Source organism: Hyaena hyaena, unplaced genomic scaffold (assembly GCF_003009895.1).
Source record: "Hyaena hyaena isolate Hyena2069 unplaced genomic scaffold, ASM300989v1 scaffold_699, whole genome shotgun sequence".
Classification (NCBI taxonomy): domain Eukaryota; kingdom Metazoa; phylum Chordata; class Mammalia; order Carnivora; family Hyaenidae; genus Hyaena; species Hyaena hyaena.
The window spans coordinates 258,688-279,281 of NW_024081332.1; the positions used below are offsets into that span (position 1 = coordinate 258,688).

Below are 20,594 nucleotides of genomic sequence, written 5' to 3' on the forward strand. Positions count from 1 at the left end.
TGCCTCCTTCCCCAACAGAACCAGAACTTAATCCCTGGACTGTGTTCTTGGTAATGTCCCAAAGTTGAACGAGCACCCTGGAGAGCATTACACAGGAAGTGACTTGGTTAGAAAGGGCTGCCACCCTCCAGCTAGAGGCCCGTGCGCACTGCTTCCCTGAGCCTGCCACAACCTGGGCACTCACCACCGGCTCTGCTGAGTTAGGCTTCGGCCTGAGAGCCAGCGGAAGGAATCTGAGGGAAGGAACTACGGAACCTGATTCTCAAGTGGGGGCTGAGCTGTCGCCTTTCTGTACTCCGGCTCTACCGAGCCCAACAAAGCTCCCTGCCACCCTTGCAGGCCAGCTAAGCACCCAGACTGGAGGAAGAAAAGTGGACAAAGGATTAGTTCAGGTCTGGCCAAGACAGTGCTGTGTGACTCAAACTGCAGAGTCGTGGCATCTGCTGATAGCAGGGGGAGTCCCCCGCTGTTTCCTGCTTGGTGGCTAGCTGTCATCCCCACCTCTGTGATGGGCCCCAGCTCCAGGGGGTTAGACTCAGAGAGGCCTGCGAGGCTTGGACAGTGGTCTTCAGTGGGTCTACTGGAAGGAGTACAGAGGACAGGAACAGTGCTGTGGGGTCTTGGCTGCCCCCTGCTGCCCAGCTAAGGATACCGTGGCCTGGAGGAACGGAGCCACAGAGCTACCAGCTTCCCAGAAGCACGCATAGGAAAAACACGTGGATGCCTCTTAGCAACCTTCATGGCAGCTAGGGCCACGTGGCCCACTGGCTGTGGAGTGTGGGAGGCGTCCCTGGGCCTGTAAGTGCGGGATGGACACCTATGCCCTCAGCAGGAGCGTGGCCAGGGCAGAGCAGCCTTCCCTTGGAGCGTGGGGCCGGTGCCTTCCCTGAGCTGGAGCACCTGGCTCTAACCAGGCTTGTCCTGGAGGAAAACACTTGGGGTCCTTGGCCTAGGACAAGTCTTTTATTCAAAAGCTGCCGGAGTGTGAATTTCCTCCATCATCCAGGCCAGTAAAGCACCCCTGGTGGGAACCATGCACCTTCACAGGGTGGGGTTTGTGCCGTAGTGGGGTGCCCAGCTGGTGGGCGGTGGGGATGGGCAGCAATGGAGACACCCAGCTGAAAGCTTTTGGAACCTTAACAGCGGGGCAGAGGCATGGGGAGCCGAGGGTGGGGTAAGTGTGAGGCCAGAAATCCCAGAGGGGTCCTGCAGCAGCAGCCAGTGGAGGAGGGGAAGGCTCTTGCTCTGGTTCATGCTGCCCCCTGTTGGCTGCTGCCACTGCTATTCCCTTCAAATGCTAGCCACAGGGTCCCTGTCCTGTGGGCACCCGGGGCCTGAAAGCCTGATGCCCCAGGAGTCAGAATTCTGGCGGCCTCTGTGTGGGTGTATCTTTCAATGTGCGGATACACAGAACAGCCAGGAAGGGCTTTCCCGCCTCATGATCCATTCACTCACTGGGATTACCTGGAAACCAGCTCTAAACTAGCCCAATTCCAACTGTGGCAAGTTCATTGCTCTGGAGGCTGGTCTGCGGGGTGTGGCACGAGTCTAACTATCCCTAACGTCCCTCGTGGGTGAGGGTCCGCGGCTTCCCCAAGCAGGCCCAGCCAGTGTGTACTCGGCATAATGTGCCCTATGTACTTCCAAAGGCCATGTGGTCCAGCAGTTAGGTCTTGCTGTCAGCCTCTGGTCGGTCAGATCAGTCGTGTGCCTGTGGATGAATGTGGTGGCAGGTCACACACGCCTGTGAAGGTGAGATCCTTGGAGTGAGGCGCTTGTGGCCCATAGCACTTCTGTGTTCCCAACGAGGAGGCCTGTCCCTTTGCCACTCCAGCCAGGTAGATTTCCAGGGTTTTGAGCAGCCGCCTCGGGCTCTTCTTGGCCAACACTTCCAAGTCTGGAACAGAGGAATGAGAACAAAAGGCTTGAGGGCGTTTTGCACTGCACACCAGTCCAGGCCTAGCAGCTCTGGGGTGGGGGGCACCCCCAGCCCAGACCCCGTGGCGACAAGGGTGAAAGAGTCCAAGGTGGAGAGCTCTCCAGAGAGGGAGGCTGACGGACCATGTAAGCCACAGGAACTACTCATTCTACCTTGGCCAGGACAGTCTCAACTCTGAATGGTCAGGCCAACTGTTGGACCCAGCTTTTGATTCAGTAAATATGATCTGAAGTTAGAAGGGGAGGAGAGGTGGAGAGAAAGGATGACCAGCAGACTCCAGTGGGTGGGCTGATGGAGATTTTGGGAAGCTGGAGTTTGAGAAGGTGTGAATGGGAGGGACCAGGTAGGGAACCGTAACCCAAACCTAGCAACCATGCTGGGGTCCCTGAACGTGGGGACCTTAGGAGTTCAGACCTCCCCACGAAGAAAGAGCACACCTTTGAGGACAAAGCCGGAGTCAGCGATGGTCTTCTGCTGAGTCCTCCAAACGTGTGCGAGGCGGAGGAAGGTGGCGGCGTAGAAGCTGTTCACCACTGGGATCACTTTCTGCTGCCGGTTACACTCCCTACAGCAGAAGGAGGGTGACCCGTTCTGCAGCACACAAGCTGACAGCTAGGTGCCTCCCACCCTCTGTTCCCCCAGGGAGCCATTCCTCAGGCAGCCTGCACCTCTGGGGCTGGACTCTGTTGGGGCTCCGGGAGGGGGAGACTGGGGGAGAATGGGGCAGGAGTGGGAGGGAACCAGGCTCTGCTGGGTCGCTCTCCTCACCCGGGTGGGGGTGACCAATGTGGGGACTCACCTGGAAAGACACTCCTCCCTTAAGGCCTGGATTGTGATGCGGGTGATATTCACGGACATCAAACAGAAGGGGAATTGCTGGAATGGAGCGGGCACAGAGTCAGGGACAGCCTGGCTCTTCACACGTTAATTTGCATTGTTGCACATACCCCAAGGACACCCCCTGAGAGGCACACACAGGTCAGTACACTCCTTAGTTGGGAGTAAGAGCCAAAGTCTCTTTATCCCATCTGCTTCCCCTGAGAAGGAAAAGCCATCACATTATGATGCAGAACTGTGTGTGCTGTCTAGTATGGTAGCAGACAGCCACACAGAGCTACTTAAATTAGTTAAAAATTAGGGGTGCCTGGGTAGCTAGGTCAGTTAAGCATCGGACTTCAGCCCAAGTCATGACCTCACAGTTTGTGAGATCCAGCCCTATATCAGGCTCTGCACTCTCTCTCCCCCTCTCTTGACCCACTTGTGTTCTCTCTCTTTCAAAATAAGTAAACAAACTTAAAAAACATATAGTTAAAAAATTAAACATAATTAAAAATCAACTTCTTGGGGCGCCTGGGTGGCTTAGTCGGTTGAGCGTCCGACTTTCGCTTGGGTCATGATCTCGCGGTCCGTGGGTTCGAGCCCCGCGTCGGGCTCTGTGCTGACTGCCAGCTCAGAGCCTGGAGCCTGTTTCAGTCTGTGACTCCCTCTCTCTCTGACCCTCCCCTGCTCATGCTGTCTCTCTCTCTCTCTCCTAGAAATAAATAAAACATTTAAAAATAAATAAATAAAAAAAAGTAAAAATGTTGAGTTGAATCATGTATTCCAGGCTGCTGGAAACCCCTGCTTTATTCAGAGTAAAATCAAAAGTCCTTCCCATAATCTAGCAGGCCTTCTGCCATCCAGTGCCCATCAGTCATATGACCTCCCTTCTGAGTGCTCCTCTGTGATCCTTCCAGTCCGGCTGGCTCTCTGGTGCCCCTTCATGTGCCAGACACACTCCTTCCTCAGTGCCTGTGCTCTTGCTGCTCCTCTGTGTGGAATGCTCTCCCCAGATACCAACTGGGTCAACACCTTCACCTCCTTCAAGGTCTGGTTTAAGTCCCACCCTCTCATAAGAGGGACCCTGAGCACCCTAACCTTACCCCACCTGTTCTTTCTCCTTAGCACTTATCACCTTTGAGCATCGATCATTCATTTACGTGTTAGCCTCACTGCCTTATCTTCTGTGCTAGAAGGACCTTTGCTTTGTTCACTGATGTATCTCAAGCACTAAGCACAATAACTAGCATAGGGAATGCTGAAGAAAAATTTATTTAGTGAGGGTTCCTGGGGGGCTCAATCAGTTGAGTGTCCAACTCTTGATTTCGGCTCAGGTCATGATCTCACAGTTTGTGAGTCTGAGCCCCGAGTCAGGCTCTGCATTGGCAGCATGGAGCCTGCTTAAGATTCTCCCTCTTCTTCTCTCCCTCAAAATAAATAAATGACTTAAATTTTTTTGTTTAGTGGGTAAATTCCAGGTCCTATGCATCTGGCATAGATGAATGGCAGGAAACAGTCAAATTTGTTTTCTAAAATGGTGGGATGGGGGGCACCTGGGTGGCTCAGTCGGTTAAGTGTACAACTTCGGCTCAGGTCATGATCTCACAGTTTGTGAGTCTGAGCCCCGAGTCAGGCTCTGCATTGGCAGCATGGAGCCTGCTTAAGATTCTCCCTCTTCTTCTCTCCCTCAAAATAAATAAATGACTTAAATTTTTTTGTTTAGTGGGTAAATTCCAGGTCCTATGCATCTGGCATAGATGAATGGCAGGAAACAGTCAAATTTGTTTTCTAAAATGGTGGGATGGGGGGCACCTGGGTGGCTCAGTCGGTTAAGTGTACAACTTCGGCTCAGGTCATGATCTCACAGTTCGTGGGTTCAAGTCCCGCATTGGGCTCTGTGCTGACCACTAGCTCAGAGCCTGGACCCTGTTTCAGATTCTGTGTCTCCCTCTCTCTCTGACCCTCCCTTGCTCATGCTGCCTCTCTGTCTCTCAGAAATAAATAAGACATTAACAATTTTAAAGAAAAAAAAGTAAATAAACATTAAAAAAATTCTAAAAATAAAAGAAAATAAAATGGTGGGATGGGGCACCTGGATGGCTCAGTCCATGGAGTGTGAGACTTGTGATCTCAGGGTTGTGAACTCAAGCCCCACGTTGGGTGCAGAGATTATTTTAAAATAAAATCTTAAAAAAAAATAAACAAAACAAACCAAACCAAAGGTGAAACTACCACCTTTTATTACTTGGGAAAACATGAAGCCCGACCCCAAAGAAGGCTTGGACAGACCGAGGGCTACAGAAGCCACCTCTGGCCTGTAAATAAGAACGTGTGTCACTTGACCCTCACAGGCAAAGCTCCTCCTCTGGGGCACATAAAGCCTAACTCTTCTCCTTCAGGGTCAGGATAACCCATTAATATTGTTGAAGAGATTCCCTCAGGGAGGACAGTGAGTTGACACATTAATATCACAGCTGTGTCCCGTGCTTTTATATACTATCTCATTTAATTTTCCCAACTATTCAACTGAAGTGTCCGTGATTTCCATTCTATGGATGAAAGCAACCAAGGCTCTGAGGAGTTGAAGCACTTGCTTAAGACCCAGGCTAACAAGTAGTTAGTGCAGCTAACAAGTAGTGCAGCTCAGATCCCAGTGCAGGTCAGGCTAGCGGGGGAAAGCCTGGACCTGGTTTGGCCCCAGTTGTCCTGAGAGCCTCCAACCGCTAGAGACAGCACCCTATGGGGCTCTCTTGATTTCAGGAGCACCGTGCACCCAGATCCTGGCTCCACAGCCCTTTCTTCTGGATCCCCAGCAAAGCCCCACCTGGATATGGTGACGAGACAGGCGGAAAATCTCCTGGGCCATCAGCAAAGTCTTTGAGTCCATCACCAGGTAGAGCAGGTGCAGGAGGGCAAGGAAGCCTGCTCCTCTCAGGTCTGTGGCCGGATTTGCTCCTGTAACAGAGATGAGGACATGAAGGGTGACGGCGAGCAATGCCAAATGAAGCCCCCCTCCCATGAGCTTCAAGGACTTTACCTTTGCTATAGGCCAAGTGTGGAGTCTGGACTTCCACCCCTGCCTGACTGTAACAAGGTGTCCCTTAGTTTCTCCAAGGTAGTGTCAGAAAACTGGGGAGCTGGGACTGAGCCCCCAAACCCTTGTGATGTCAATAAAGTCTACATGGGACTCCTGTAATGAGTCCTGTAGTTCGGTACCAGGGCCCCCTCTTAGCCAGTGACACTAGCAGGGCCAAACAGGGTGCCCAGTGGCTCAGTCAGTTGAGTGTCTGACTCTTGGTTTCAGCTCAGGTTATGATTTCAGTTCTGTGAGTTTGAGCCCCATGTTGGGTTCTGCATTGCCAGCAAGGAGCCTGCTTGGGATTCTCTCTCTCCCTCTCTCTCTCTTCCTCTCCCACTCTCTCTCTTTCTTCCCCTCCCCTGATCATGCTGTCTCTGTCCCCCTCAAAATAAATAAAGAAAAAAAGAGTACATTTATCTTGATGACACTGAGTAATACATGGAACTGTGGAAACACTGTATTATACACCTGAAACTAATTTATCACCAGCAGGACTACTTTAGAAAATGGCTAAAAGAAGTTCTTGAAAATGAAAGGAAACGATAAAAGAAGAAATCTCAGAATATCAAAAAGGAAAAAAGAACATGGAAAGAATAAACATATGGGTAAATACAGCAGATTTTGCTCCTTCTCTTGAGTTTTTAAAATTGACGGTTGAAACAAAAATCATACCACTGACATGATTATCATGGCATATGGAGGAAAAAAATTTTTTTTTGTTTTTTTATTTAATTTTGAGACAGAGAGAGACAGAGCACAAGTGGGGGAGACACAGAATCTGAAACAAGCTCCAGGCTCTGAGCTGTCAGCACAGAACCCAATGCGGGGTTCGAACCCACAAACCGTGAGATCATGACCTGATCTGAAATCAAGAGCAGGGATGTTTAACCAATTGAGCCAACCAGGTGCCCCTAAAATTTCCTTTTTAAGTGAAGACATTTTCCTATTTCATATAAAAATAACTTGATATGATTTTGAAAAGAGTTGTATAATGTAAAACAGCTAAAATCATTTTGTTTCACTCAAAAAATAAAGTAGTCTAAGTAGGTAAAAGGGAAGAGGAGAAATAAAACACTAGATTCCAAATCCTATCACTCTGATGGTTTCTGTCTCACTTAGAGTAAATGTTTGACAATGGCCTGTAAGGCCACAAGTGATCATTTCACTTCAGCCACATTCCTTGCTATTACTCAAGCATAGTGAACATGCTCACCTCCGGGCCTTTGCATTTACTGTACCCTCTTCCCCCGCAGATATCAGGCCTCAGGGCATCGGCATGATAGGAAGAGGACTGTCTGGGCTCTCACTCTAGTGGTGGAAGCAGGGGTCAAAGAAAAGATGAACCATTCCTGGCTCTTACCCTGAAAGCCCAGATCTTCCCAGTGGGCTCCGTAGAGGGCACAGTCAAACTTGGAGCCAGTCAGCTTCTTATAGATAGTCTGGAGGACGCGGCCATGCATCGGGTCTTGGTTATCCAGGCCACCTACCCCAAAACACACCCCCCACATCAGATTGCTGGCCTCTGAAGGGACAACTGAGGGTTTCCCAGAAAATGGTTCGCAGGAGATAGATCTGGACTGTACTTACATCACCGTGTTCTCCCACATTTTCATCCCGCAGCTCCCGCTCTCCCCCACAATGTGGTACAGTCAAGACCTCTGGCTTAGCCTTGACAACGGGTAGGCAAACAGTGCTCTCTACCTGCCCACAGATGCAGCCCCGGGCACTCACACTGAGCAATGGTCAGGACCAAGTCCCTTTCTTCACGGAGGCCCTGGTGGAGCTTCGGAGGCCCGAAGAGGCAGTGCCGGAGGGCAGCGAGCCCAGTCCTTCGAATAGTTGGCTGGATTCTTTTCTGGGGAGGAAATTGCAGGCAATGAGCAGAGCGCTGAGTTCACTTGCTTTTTTTTTTTTTTTTTTTTTTTAATTTTAGGGAGAGAGAGAGAGAGAGAGCATGAGCAGGGGAGAGGGGCAGAAGGAAAGAGAGAATCCTAAGCAGGCTCCACGCTCAGCGCAGAGCCCGATGCGGGGTTTGATCCCACAACCCTGGGATCATGACCTGAGCTGAAATGAAGAGATGGACGCTCAGCCCACTAAGCCACCCACGCGCCCCTCTGAGTTCACCTGCTTAATAAACTGGCCTTCAGAATAAGCACAGGGACTGTTGTTGCAGAAAGAAGTAGCTCCCCTACTAACTGGCTGGTCTGTGGGCCAGCGGAAATGGGCAGAAGCTAAGAAACGGCTGCTCAATCTCTGGAGACAGGCTCTCTGACCCCTAGGAGTTTTGTAAGTAGAAAAGAGATGTCCCCAAATACAGACATTATTAGCCTGTTGTCTGCATTTGCTCCTCCGGGCTTCTCCAGAGCCGCCTATTCCACTGATTGCCAAGAAGGCTGGAGATGGCTGGCGCCGGGAACCTCGCTTTGCTCTGACAAGAGCCAGGCCAGGTTTCCTGGCAGGGCTGCTTTACCTTTTGTAGGTCTGTCTCTTTCTGGAAAGGACATAGAGTTTAAGTCTCACAGGTCCTCTCAGCTTCCAGAGTGAGGGAGCCAGTGGGGAGGGGCGTTTGGTGAGAACTTTTTTGGAGCTGGATCCCTGAGGAGTGGCTGGAGCGTTCTGTCCGTACCACAACCAGCACCGCCTCAAGCAGGTTATGCTGACTTATGGCTTCAGGGCCACCACAGCAGGTCTTAGAGTTTTCTGATTTGGGGAGCTTCTGGCTCTCTGGGTCCTAAAAACCAACCCGATTCTTGTCTTTGCTGCTTCTCTTAAACCTGGTTTTACGTTGGAGATCTGAAATCACAATCCTCTTAAAGTTACTTGTAGTCACTCAAGATGACCCAGAAAGCCTGCAAGCTTTTATTCTCTTCAATGTTTCTTCTTTTTCCAACCTCACATATTTTTAAAATTCTCAAATCACTTCTGGTTCCCTGAGGGAAGAGAAGATTTTCCTACAATGGCCATGAATTTCTCAGCTTTCGAGACTGGATGCCTTGCTTCCCTAAGGAACTATCTAACCACAAGAACTCTGGGGACATGGTCCCAAAAAGGGCACTGGGGTCCTAGATGAAGCATGGGTCCTTAGCTACCCCTGATTCTGTGCTCTAAGATTTCTTAGGTGAGGTAGGGTCCTCAACTGGAAGCTTCTAACTTGTTTACCCGGTGTGGGATAGAAACCTGGCCCCTGGGAAGAAGGTGCTTTGCCTGAGAACCCAAACCTCCTTACTTCATACCTTGAAGGAAGAAAGGTCCACAGTCTGGAAATGCTGCAGCGCCTCACTGAAGGAGATTAGCTGCCCCGGCTGGTCTGAGCTGGCCTGACCTGTAGCAAAAGAGAAGACAGTCCAGGATGGATAATAGTAGTCATTCTGTCAGCGAGCATTTACCGAGGGCCCTCTGGTTGTCACCTCTAAGCCAAGTGCTGGCCTTCAGCTGCCAACGTCAGATACCTACAGCTAAAACCAATCCTCTTTCAAGGGGCTGCCATCATCTGCTGGGCCAACTGCCTTTTTAGACGGTGCTGTTCAGAGGCTTGCTAGGCTGCCCTCTGCAGTTGAGTAGGGACAGATCTGCCCTGCAAGGGGTGGGGGGGTCCCTAAATTCCACTCATCTGTGAGGAGGCAAGTCACTGATTGGAGTAGGTACCCCTATAGGAACATGCTAAGGTCTGTTTAGGGGCCTTTCCTAACCACTACTTTGCCCCTTTTCATACCCTCTATATGAATGACCCCTTCTCTGTCCTTTGGTACCGTCCACAGGGAATTAACTTATCAGTTAGCAGCTATAGGTGAGGACTGATACAGTCCATTGTAATGACTTTTCAGGAGCTCCAGGAGAGCTCAGACCATGTATGGGTCCCAGTTCTACCCTCTTATAGCTCCGTCTGAACCTGTCAAAAGAGGAAGTGAGACCATTTTTACCCAGCCCTCAGAGCCTTCCAGCAGATGGCTTCCACCCCTATCTCCGGAGACTTCCTTGTACAGTGAACAACGTTAGGCAGGGACCCAGGCTGCCAGCCTCCATCCTTCTGCTCGACCTCATCACTCTGCAGAAGCTGATCCCAGCCAAGGTCCTCCCCATCTTCTCTCAGGTCTGAGTAGATGGCAGCCCTTTCCCCATGGCATTCGTTCCCCTTTCCTCCAGAGGGAGAATGTCATCATCTCTGGATTTGGAGAGATAATTTATTCTATGTCTGGAGCTAAAATGAAAATGCTCAGTAGTTGTCTCCTAATCTCAGTGTCACAAAAATGTTAGCCACATGTGTGGATGGAGCCCTTACTAGCAGCGGGGCTGTGTGGGGACAGTGCTATTCCTGTGGTTACCTGTCTCTGTCTGGATGTTGTCCACAGCTTCCCATTCTTCTTGGGCTCTGAGCACCTCCACACTCACAGCTGTAATAGCAAGAAAAGGAGACCCTCTGAGATCTAGGCATGTCCGGATCGCGGCTGCAGCCCCAGCCTTGTCTGCCTGCCTTGGGTCTCACTGCCCTCAGATACCCTCTCCACATGGCTGCCAGAGTGAACGTTCGAAAAGGCAGACGTGATGCCAGCCTCTGCTCAAAGCCCTCCAGGGATTCTCCGTAATTCTCAAGATAAAACCCACACTCTCCAGCACAGCATCCAAATACTTTCACAATCTGGGTCTTTCTTGCATCTCTACCTGTGCCGTCAGGCATGCAGAGTCCCTCCATGCCTCCCACCTGCGGTGCCTCTGCACAGACCATTCCCCCACTGCGGACAGTCAGCACCCCAGCCAACTCTGACATCAGCCCTCACCCGCACACCTTTTTTGACTTCATGAAGTCTGAACTGGAAGCCGGTCCTCCATAAGCTCCTGACACCCAGTGCTCACCAGAGCTGTAATGGGCTCTCCCACCACACCGGGAGCTAGAGGGGGACAGGGTCCAGAACCTAGCTCAGTGCCTGACTCAGGGCAAGTGCTCAACAGATGCTTGCTAAGTGAACGAAAGCAGCAAGACAGGCTCTCTATGACCACCATGCAGCCTCGATAGCCCTTTCTCCAAACCACAGCCATCACTCTCTAGCCCAGACTGCTGGTGGCATGTCCTGTCATGGGCGTTTCCCCATTTGCGAGAGAGGAAATCAACAGATAATGGAGAAAACGGAGAGACTTGAGTCCAAGAACCCAAATCATGACCTCTCCAGCCTCCATCTCCCGTGGCAAAAGTGAAGGGGCAGTTCCTCTCAGCCATGCAGTCTTGACCGAGGGTAGCACAGGACAATACACTGTTTTGAAGGCATACTTGTAAATAAAATAAAATCACTAAAATGCTACTGGAAACTCAAACCAGTAACAAATGTTGAGGAAGAGAAAGCTGCTGGGAAGCCACGGAGGGCTGTTGCTGAGAGCACACTCCAGAAGCCTTCATCTCCGCCGCTCCTGCCGGTGCTCCCGTGGGCAATGCGCTAACCATGTGCCGCTGCTCCTGTGCTGCCGTGAGGCTGGCATAACTCCTTAGCTTCTCAGGCCACGACGTGGCCCAAAGAGCAGTACTCAGTGCATGCCAGCTAGAGTCACTGACCATCCTGGGTTCGGGTCCGGGGGGCGGTGGGCAGTGGCAGCAGGGGACACGGGTTCGGATTGATTTCTAGGAAATTCAATCTTGCCAGCCCCGCTCTGGGGTGGGCCGGGACGCCGAGCCTCAGGGCCTCCAAGCTAGATAACCTCGCCAGGATACAGAGTGCCTGACCTTGGGTGGTGAAGAAAACGAAACTTCCTTCCAGCACTTTGGATCCCTGGGAGATGAAAAGGAGGGAGAAAGCGGCTGAACAAAGAGGAGTGTGGAGCGGCAGCAGGGATTGCTCAGGATGGCGCGACGAGGGCCTTGTCACCCTTCACCCTCACCCACACCCAGCTTCATGGACTCTTCACCTCACAGGCCCTCATTCCAAGCAACCTGGTCAACTTCTCACCCCACACACCCTCACCTACAAAGAACTTGGCAGAAGCTTGTGAGTCAGGAGGAGAAGCCTCACCAGCAAGATGTACAAATCTGCTGAGACTGCAGGTCAGTCAACAGGAGGTATAAGGTCCCAGCCAGCAGCTGCACTCCGGTGCCGAAACACTGGGGACAAATGTCCAAGGCATGAAAAAGCACCTCCTCCCCTTCCTCTTGGAACCAGGGAAGCTCCTCCTCCGTCCAAAGACAATCCTGACATAAATACTAGTGCCCCCCTGACTAACAGAAAACAGTGGAGGCAAAACACAAACCTTTAGGAGAGTAAATACAGCTCACATGTACACAGTTCTTTATCTTTCTTCCTCTTTTGACTGCCTCCTTTATTTGGGCTCTCTTTCACTTACACACGAAATAGCACTGCTGAGTTAGTAAGCTTGCTTAGCTTTATCTATCTATCTATCCAAGATTTTATTTTTTCAATGTTTATTTTAAGAAGTTTCTGTTTTTTTTAAGTTTATTTATTTTTTAAAATTTATTTTGAGAGAAAGAAAGCGCGTGCGCGAGCAAGCAGGGGAGGGGCAATGAGAGAAGGAGACAGAATCCCAAGCAGGCTCCTCACTCAGTGCAGAGCCCAACACGGACTCGAACTCACAGACTGTGAGATCATGACCTGACCTGAAATCAAGAGTCGGATGCTTAACTGACTGAGCCACCCAGGCACCCCTAAATGTTTATTTTTGAAAGAGAGGGAGACAGAGGATCTGAAGCAGGCTCCACTCTGACAGCAGAGAGACCAATGTGGGGCTCAAATTCACAAACTGTGAGATCATGACCTAAGTATAAGTTGGATGCTTAACTAACTGAGCCAGCCAGGTGACTCCCAAATTTTATTTTTTAAAAGTAATTTCTATACCCAACGTGAAGCTCGAACTCATAACCTCAAGATTAAGGGTCGCACACTCTACAACTGAGCCAGCCAGAAGCCTCATGAGCCTATAAACTTAAATGAGCTGTGAGCGGTCTGGAAGAAAACTGTAATCATTCAATACGATTAAAAATATCTGGCATATAAATGCCAGTTGTACTGAAATATAAAATATTTTGGCATTTAAAGCAAAACATCTAATAAATGTTAGGTTTGTCATCATACAGCGAAGATGAAATTCTTAAAAATTTTTTTTTAATGTTTATTTATTTGAGAGAGAGAGAGAGCAAGGGGCAGAGACAGAGGAAACACAGAATGAAAAGCAGGCTTCAGGCTCTGAGCTGTCAGCACAGAGCCCGACGTGGGGCTCAAACTCATGAACTATGAGATCATGACCTGAGCTGAAGTCGGACGCTTAACTGACTGAGCCACTCAGGTGGCCCAAGATTCTTTTTCTTTTTTAAATATTTATTTTTAAGAGAGTGTGTGAACAGGGCAGGTGCAGAAAGAGGGGGACAGAAGATCTGAAGCGGGTTCAAACTCATGAACCATGAGATCAAGACCTGAGCCAGTCAGATGTTTAACTGACTGAGCCACCCAGGTGCCCTGATAAAATTCTATTAGAAGAAATTTCATATATCTCCAAATAATTTTTCCACATTAGAATATTTTTAGCAAGACCCAAATTTTTGGAGATTATATTTTCAGTTTATGGAATTTAAAGATGACAACACAAATCAATGAGCACTTACTACAGATTTGTAGTCTGTGTGCTAAGCACTTTACCTTATTTAGCTCACTTATGCTTTACACAATTTCTGTCACTCACTCAGCTTTATAAGATGAAGTAAGTAAAGGTTACAAGGTTAAGAAACATGGCCCTAGATACTACAGCTGGTAGGTGAGGGAGGCAGCACTTAACCCAGAATTATAGCATTTCATAACTAGTGTTTCTCAACTGATGAGTAGGCGTTTCCATGTCATAAACCAGCAAGTGAAATGAGCTTTAAATACAGTATATGAGAGAATCACATAAAGCAGATAAAATAGGGTACTTTTTCTAAGGCTTTTCACATGCACTGAATCATTTCATTGTCACAATATCGCTCTGAGGATAAAGGAGGCATTGGTATCCCCACCGTAGACACAAAGATGATATGGTTTCCCCAAAAGTACACGAGCAGAGCTAGATTAGGACTCAAGCCTTCTGACTCCTAATCCAGTGTTGATTCTAATTTTCTTTGAAGGATGATAAATCTATAAAATTCTATAGGACAAGTAGTGAAAGAAGTTCAAATGATGAAAAGTAGACATGGGGAGCTCTGAACATGGGTCCCACCCAGGCTCCAAGGGCCCTGAAGGGGGCCTTACCACCTGGCTCCCATCCAATCGCTTCAGCTGTCAGGGCCCGGAGGATGCCATTGTTCTTCAACTCTGAGATCTGTAGGGGCAGCTGACCTTTAGTGTGAGGGCAAATCCACACCCCTCCATCCACACAACCAACCCCCACCCTTGGAACTGGAGACCAGAAGGATGAGTTGATTAAAGCCAATCTTAAAAGAGAAGCACATGGAAAACTCCAACTCTGATGTACAAGTTGGGCGATGTGTGGACAAGCATATGCTCTCCTTTAATAGTTCACAATACTCAACTGAGACTGCGGTGTGCCTTTGGTATTCCCCCTGCACTTTAGTCTGCTTCACTAGAGTAATTATTTTGCTAGTCAGAGGTTGTTTTGCAAGTTTGTGCCCCACACCTCTGCTCCCAAGTGTGAGCTCCTAGAGGCAAGGTTTGTGCTGTCCTATGTCCCTGGTGCCTGGCACCACAGACCAACATGCAACAGAAGCTTGTACGGGCAGGAGGTACTGGGCTTGGGTGATACATACAGGAATCCCTCTGAAAGCCTGAAGAACACTGTTGTCCTTGTCATATGGTGAAGGACACCCAGCACACACACTTTCAATCTGTAAGACAAAGCAGGGTCAAGCTCTTGGGCACATATAGGTCTTCCAATGTTGACAGCTTAAATGTCACACCTTTTTCCAATACCACACCCATGAAAATGGCTAAACTCCTTAGAAGTCAACTATAAGGAACACTGTAAGGGAAACTTGCTTAATCTAGTCTTAAGAAAAACTGCAAAAAGCTTAATTAATGCTATCTCAGATTTCCTGGCTCCATGAAACGTCTCAGGGCTCTGAGTAAGTAAAGTTCAGTGAGGCAGTTCCGTTACCTTTGGACATTCTGCTCAGCTAAACCTTGCCCCATCAGAGCTTAAAAAAACCACTTGAGGGCCGCCTGGGTGGCTCAGTCAGTTAAGTGTCTGACTTTGGCTCAGGTCATGATCTCATGGTTTGTGGGTTCTAGCCCCGCGTTGGGCTCTGTGCTGACAGCTAGCTCAGAGCCTGGAGCTTGCTTTGGATTCTGTGTCTCCCTCTTTCTCTGCCCCTTCCTTGCTCATGCCACCTCTCTCTCTCTCTCTCGAAATAAATAAAACATAAAAAGAAAAAAAACACTTGAACAAATTTTGCCATTCAGATTACCATTACAGGTCTAATTTTCCTAATAACGTTGGAAATAAAATCCTACAAATTAGTTAGGAAAAGAAACCCATCCCAGTAAAAGAACAGGCATGGACGTGGACAGCTTACAGAAAAGGAAGCATAAATAGTTCTGAAACATACAAAAAAATGCTCAAAGGCACTCATAAGAGAAAGGTCAGGGGCGCCTGGGTGGCTCAGTCAGTTAAGCATCTGACTCTTGATTCTGGCTCAGGTTATGTTCTGATGGTTCATGAGCAGAGCCAGCTTGGGATTCTCTCTCTCCCTCTCTCTCTGCCCCTCCCCCGCTTGTTCTCGCATTCTCTGAAAATAAATAAATAAACTTAAAAAAAAATAAGAGAAATGTCAAATAAAACTACTCTGAGATTGGGGTGCCTGGGTTAAGCATTCAACTTCAGCTCAAGTCATGATCTTGCAGTTCATGAGTTCAAGCCCCTCGTCTGGCTCTGTGCTGACAGCTCAGAGCCTGGAGCCTGGCTCCAGATTCTGTGTCTCTCTCTGGCTCTCTGTCCCTCCCCCATTTGCACTTTGTCTCTCTCTCTCAAAAATAAATAAACATTAAAACAAAAAAAATTTTTTAAACTAATTTGAGATAATATTTTTTAGTTATCATGTTAGCAAATATCAAAAAGTGTGATGACACAGTGTTCGCTCGCGAACCAAGGGTTAGAACACTCCGAAGGGTAAACTGTTTCCACCTCTACATCTTGACAATACCTGACAGAATCAGATATACTTTGTACATTTTGGGTCTGCAATTGCATTCTAGGAATTTACCCAACAGATATACTTGTCTATGTGCAAAATGACATGCTTATAGCACCATTCATGGTAGCACTGTTTGTAATAGCAAAAGGCTAGAAAAACCCCGAATGCCTACTAAAGGACTAGCTAAACAAATGAGAGCATATTAACTCAATGAGATCCAATATAGCCATAAAAAAGAATGAGAAAGTATTTTGTGGACAATATGGCACAATCCACGTGAGATATCTAGTGGAAAAAGCAAAGGGCAGAATATATACACTATTTTAACACGTGTATTTTCAGAAAATACACAAATACATTTTGTTTGGCTCTGCTGACACTGTGTCCAGAATTACACCCAAGGAAGCAGTGACTTGGCCTCCAGAAGAAAACTGGGTGGTCGGGGGACAAGAGTAGAAGGCAGTTTTTTCACTATAAATACATCCTCCATGGTTTTTTGGAGTCTGGACCATGTGAATGTATTATTTTCTCCAAAATAAATAAAAGAAAGAAACTAATGAAAATTAACTAGTAAAAAAAAAAAAAAGTCAATGCTTATATTAAGGCCCCAGAATCCCAGCCTGTTCTGTTACTCTAATCCCCCTCCCATACTTTGCCAACTACTACTCCTTAAACAAAGCTTTGATTTCTTTATGACCAGGACACAAGAATGGATGCCGACACACACCGCAGCTGAACAAACTCCTCCATCACTGGCCTCATGATGCCCCCTCACTAATTTCTTTTTACAATGTTTATTTATTTAAAAATTTTAAAAATCCTTATTTATTTTTGAGAGACAGAGACAGAGTGGGTGTGCGGGGGCGTGCGGAGCAGAGAGAGAGGGATACAGAGAATCCAAAGCAGGTTCCAGGCTCTGAGCTGTCAGCACAGAGCCTGACGCGGGGCTCGAACTCACGGACCGTGAGACCATGACCTGAACTGAAGTCAAGAGTCAGTGTTGCTCAACCGACTGAGCCCCCCAGGTGCCCCGAGGCCTTCTCACTATTATTGCCCACTTCAGTCCTGTGAACATACTTGCTGTAGTTCCTCTCGCCTCTGACCTTGGGTCGTGTGGTTTTCCTCCAGAATACACCCCTACCGCCACCTTTCCTGTGGCCTTCAGTCCCTTCAAGATCAGTTGCGTCTCCTCAAGGTGGCCCACCTTACCCACTGGAACTACACTGCAAGGGTCTCTCCCCTTCTCTCAGCCCTGCAGCCAGCACAAGCTCCCTGCAAAAGGTCTGCGTGCCAAGAAAACAGCTCTTCTGAGTTGCTTCCTCGGTGTTGACGGTATGACAAACCTGTTCACACCCCGAGTCTGGACATTTAGACAGGGACCCGAGCTTAGGATTCCTGCTACGAGTACCTGCTTTGCTTTCTCTGGGGCATCTTTTAAAATAATTACTTAGAGTTGAGCCCAAGAAAAGTTAGTGACCTCTACCTTATGAGTAACAGGGGTGCTTGCTCATGATCTGGGACCAAGGACCACCCGTACCCTGGCTCACTGGCCCCTCTGTACACTCACCCCTACCACATTTCTGGGGTAAGTAGTAAGTCTACTTCTACTTACTCTACTTAGTACTTAGCCATACTCTACTTCTTTTTTGTGAGTATGTTGAAATTGTACCTAGAGGTTTTTTTTGTTTTAATGTTTATTTCTTTTTGAGAGAGAGAGAGAGTGCAAGTGGGGAGGGGCAGAGACAGAGGGGGACAAAGGATCTGAAGCAGGCTTGCTGCTGTGAGCACGGTCACAAACCGTGAGATGGTGACCTGATTGGAAGTCAGACATTCAATCGACTGAGGCATCCAGGTGCCCAGTGCCTAGAATTTTTACTTTCCCCAACACAGTCTATCTTTAAATCACACTCTGCTGCTTTGAGTAGAGGAATCTTTTCTTATACTTCTTTCCTATTTCTGACACCCATTAAGACTGTATTAGGCACAAAATGTGTTCTCAAAAATACGTGATGATTCACTATGCTGAACAACTCCCTGCAGGGATCTGTGTGCTCAGGATTCATTTCATCCTTCCTTTTCCTCTTCAATTCAGTCCCTTCCAGTGGCCAAAGACTTCTCTCTGTAGTACAGTGAAGAAAACCTTCCAGGGCTCCCAAAGCAAAGGCTTTGTCCCAGGGGCCAATAGATGTAAGGCCATTTCTGGACAAGGCAGGGAGAAAGGTAAGGGAGGGAGGGTCAGCTCCCAGGCTCACAAGTCATCACCCTAGGATAATCAAGCCAAAGCATCTATTTGGCAGAGGGTCAATAAGGTAAACAAACTGATGAATCACAAATACCTTGAGGGATTCCTCATTGAAATTCTTCTCTCACTCAAGCAAATCCAAAACAAAATCCCACAATACATTTAGAACATAAGCTACTAACAAAGGCAATTGACTCAGAGATGAATAAACACAAACTTCTCCTAATAGAACAAAGAGCATTATAATTAGGCTTTTCCTATAACATTTCTAAAGTTCTACATTTTTGTGATATATCCTCTGTGTTATCACTATTCACAACATATCCCCAACCAACACCTTCTTTCCTAAATAGAAGTGCTTGCTTACCTGTCCATCTCTTAATTCTTTCTCATGGAAAGAGCGAGAGTTTTCATTCATGACTCAAAGTCATTCGTTAAGTGAACTTTATCCTTGGCCTCAGAAAGGAGTCTAAAAAGGATGAGAAGTGCGGGGAAAGCCAGAGACCCAACTGCTCTGCCTTTGCCTTCCTTCTTGGCAGTCATTCAGACTAAGAGTAGGAAAACAGTCCCTATGTGCCGTCACCAGGGTGTGGGAGGCTTCTGTGAGTCCTGAAAGAAGTCCCTGAGGTCTCTGACATCTCAGCCTGTTAAAAAAAAAAAAAAAAATTTAAAAAAGAAAGCTAGTTTCATCATTCAGTAAAACCTTTATAAAGTAAAAGTGACTTAAAAAAATTTTAAGCAATAAACTTATTCTGAATAAATCAGCTGGTTTAGTCAAATGCCTAATCCTATCTATGCTAGATGAAAGCTAGAGGAGTCTGAGGGTTGGATTCTCAAGTGTCCAGAAGGCAGAAGCAGCACTGGTAAATGCTGGGGTCAATTCTAACAATGAATTCACTGGGATTTGGGGACAGCTTATCAAAGGGGTGAAACTAATTGGTGGCATCCTGGTGGAAGCGCTTGGGCTTTGCTTAGGTTCCAGACACAGGTTGGGTCTGGGGGCTTAGAATACTAGGCCTGGTTCCTATGATGATAGAAAATCAAAATGTAACACATTGCCTAGCCTTCCTCAGTGAACACCGATATTGTACACGTTGCAGCCGCTTAGCCAGTGTGGCTAACTCTAAGGCAGTCATCCTGCGGGCCTGCCTTGGGAAGGGGGCTGGACAGGCCCACAACTTACCATGGAGGAACTAGACATCATGGATGCCTGTTACAACAATCTGGATCATCGGTGGGCAGACAGCCCACACACCACTGACAATCACCTTTTACAGACATGGGTAACTTAGGAAGGAGGGTGGCCTCTTTTGAAGTCAGCTCCTCACTGTGGGAACATGATCCAGATTCCCTAAGAATTGGCTGCCAGTAACAAACTAGAATCTTCGCCGAATGGTAGGATGCACTGATTCCTAGAATCAAGAATGGGAATATTTCCTGGCTATTAGGCTGGACATTTGGGTCACTGTAATGTAGCAGGGAGGACAGTGTTTGGCGGTCATGGTACATCTGGAACTAGCTCTCTCTCACTGTATCTTCTGGGGCCTCAGCATCCAGTTCCCTTTCCTTTCCCTTGACCTCCACAACACCATATAACAAAACATTCACACATTAGCCAAGCCTGGGAAGGTGACAGGCAGGTAGGTATGGTAAGAGCAATATCAAGAAGCCTCTTGTGTTTCTGTGTGCGAAATGAATCAAGCAGCGTAGAAGCATGACCAGCTTCTCACACCCACTAGTGCCTCAGGTCTGGCTGGAGCTCTGGGGGCTTCAACCAGGACAGTTACTATCTGTATCAGAGATAGAAAAGAGCAAAAATTCTGTCAAAAAGGCAAGTAATGGAAGTTACAAAATCACTCCCATCAACATTAGTTAAGTTCCTTATAGTTGGGGGTGCCTGGGTGGCTCAGTCAGTTAAGCATCCAACTTCTGCTCAGGTCATGATCTTATGGTTCATGGGTTCAAGCTCCGCATGGGGCTCTGTACTGACTGCCAGCTCAGAGCCTGGAGCCTGTTTCAGATTCTTTATCTCCCTCTCTCTCTGACCCTCCCCTGCTCACACTGTCTCTCTCTCTCTCTCTCTCTTTCAGAAATAAATAAAACATTAAAAAAAAAAGTTCCTTATTGTTGGGCCCAAGGAAATGGCCTTGGGTCCTTTTCAAATTAAGGATTTATGATATACCCACTTTAGGCAAGGAGCTATACATTAAGGGAGATGATTTTCAAACTTCCTGCTGGAGCTTTAACTCTTTGAATAGGTATTTACTACAGAAACTGGGTCCATACTTCAAATATAAACGACCACGTAGGTCTGACAGTCCTTTGATCATCAGGCTTGTCGCTGGCAGCAACTCGACCCTCACAGCCCCACGGAGGGAGCGTAGGTGTCGTGGGGACCCAG

At 48.0% G+C, this 20,594-nt stretch overlaps 1 protein-coding gene across 1 annotated transcript; it reads right to left on the reverse strand.

The window, feature by feature from the left end:
- Window positions 1-948: 948 nt before the first annotated feature.
- Window positions 949-18,833, reverse strand: ELMOD3 (ELMO domain containing 3). The gene is made up of 11 exons (XM_039217600.1): window positions 18,561-18,833; window positions 14,569-14,646; window positions 14,054-14,123; window positions 10,160-10,228; window positions 9,071-9,159; window positions 7,569-7,692; window positions 7,198-7,320; window positions 5,583-5,713; window positions 2,739-2,815; window positions 2,377-2,504; window positions 949-1,897 (listed from the first exon to the last, which is right to left on the reverse strand). The coding sequence occupies exons 1-11, from the start codon at window positions 18,609-18,611 to the stop codon at window positions 1,695-1,697; spliced, it is 1,143 nt and encodes a 380-aa protein (XP_039073531.1). The 5' UTR covers window positions 18,612-18,833; the 3' UTR covers window positions 949-1,694.
- Window positions 18,834-20,594: the final 1,761 nt, after the last annotated feature.

Bases quoted from the DNA above. Each gene is read 5' to 3' on its own strand.
- ELMOD3 (XM_039217600.1), bottom strand. From the start codon at position 18,611: ATGAATGAAAACTCTCGCTCTTTCCATGAGAAAGAATTAAGAGATGGA. The intron at 7,321-7,568 runs GTGAGTGCCCGG...GTTTTGGGGTAG, and splicing joins GGTCCTGACCATTGCTCAGT to GTGGCCTGGATAACCAAGAC. The intron at 1,898-2,376 runs GTGTGCTCTTTC...CCTCTGTTCCAG, and splicing joins CTCCGGCTTTGTCCTCAAAG to ACTTGGAAGTGTTGGCCAAG.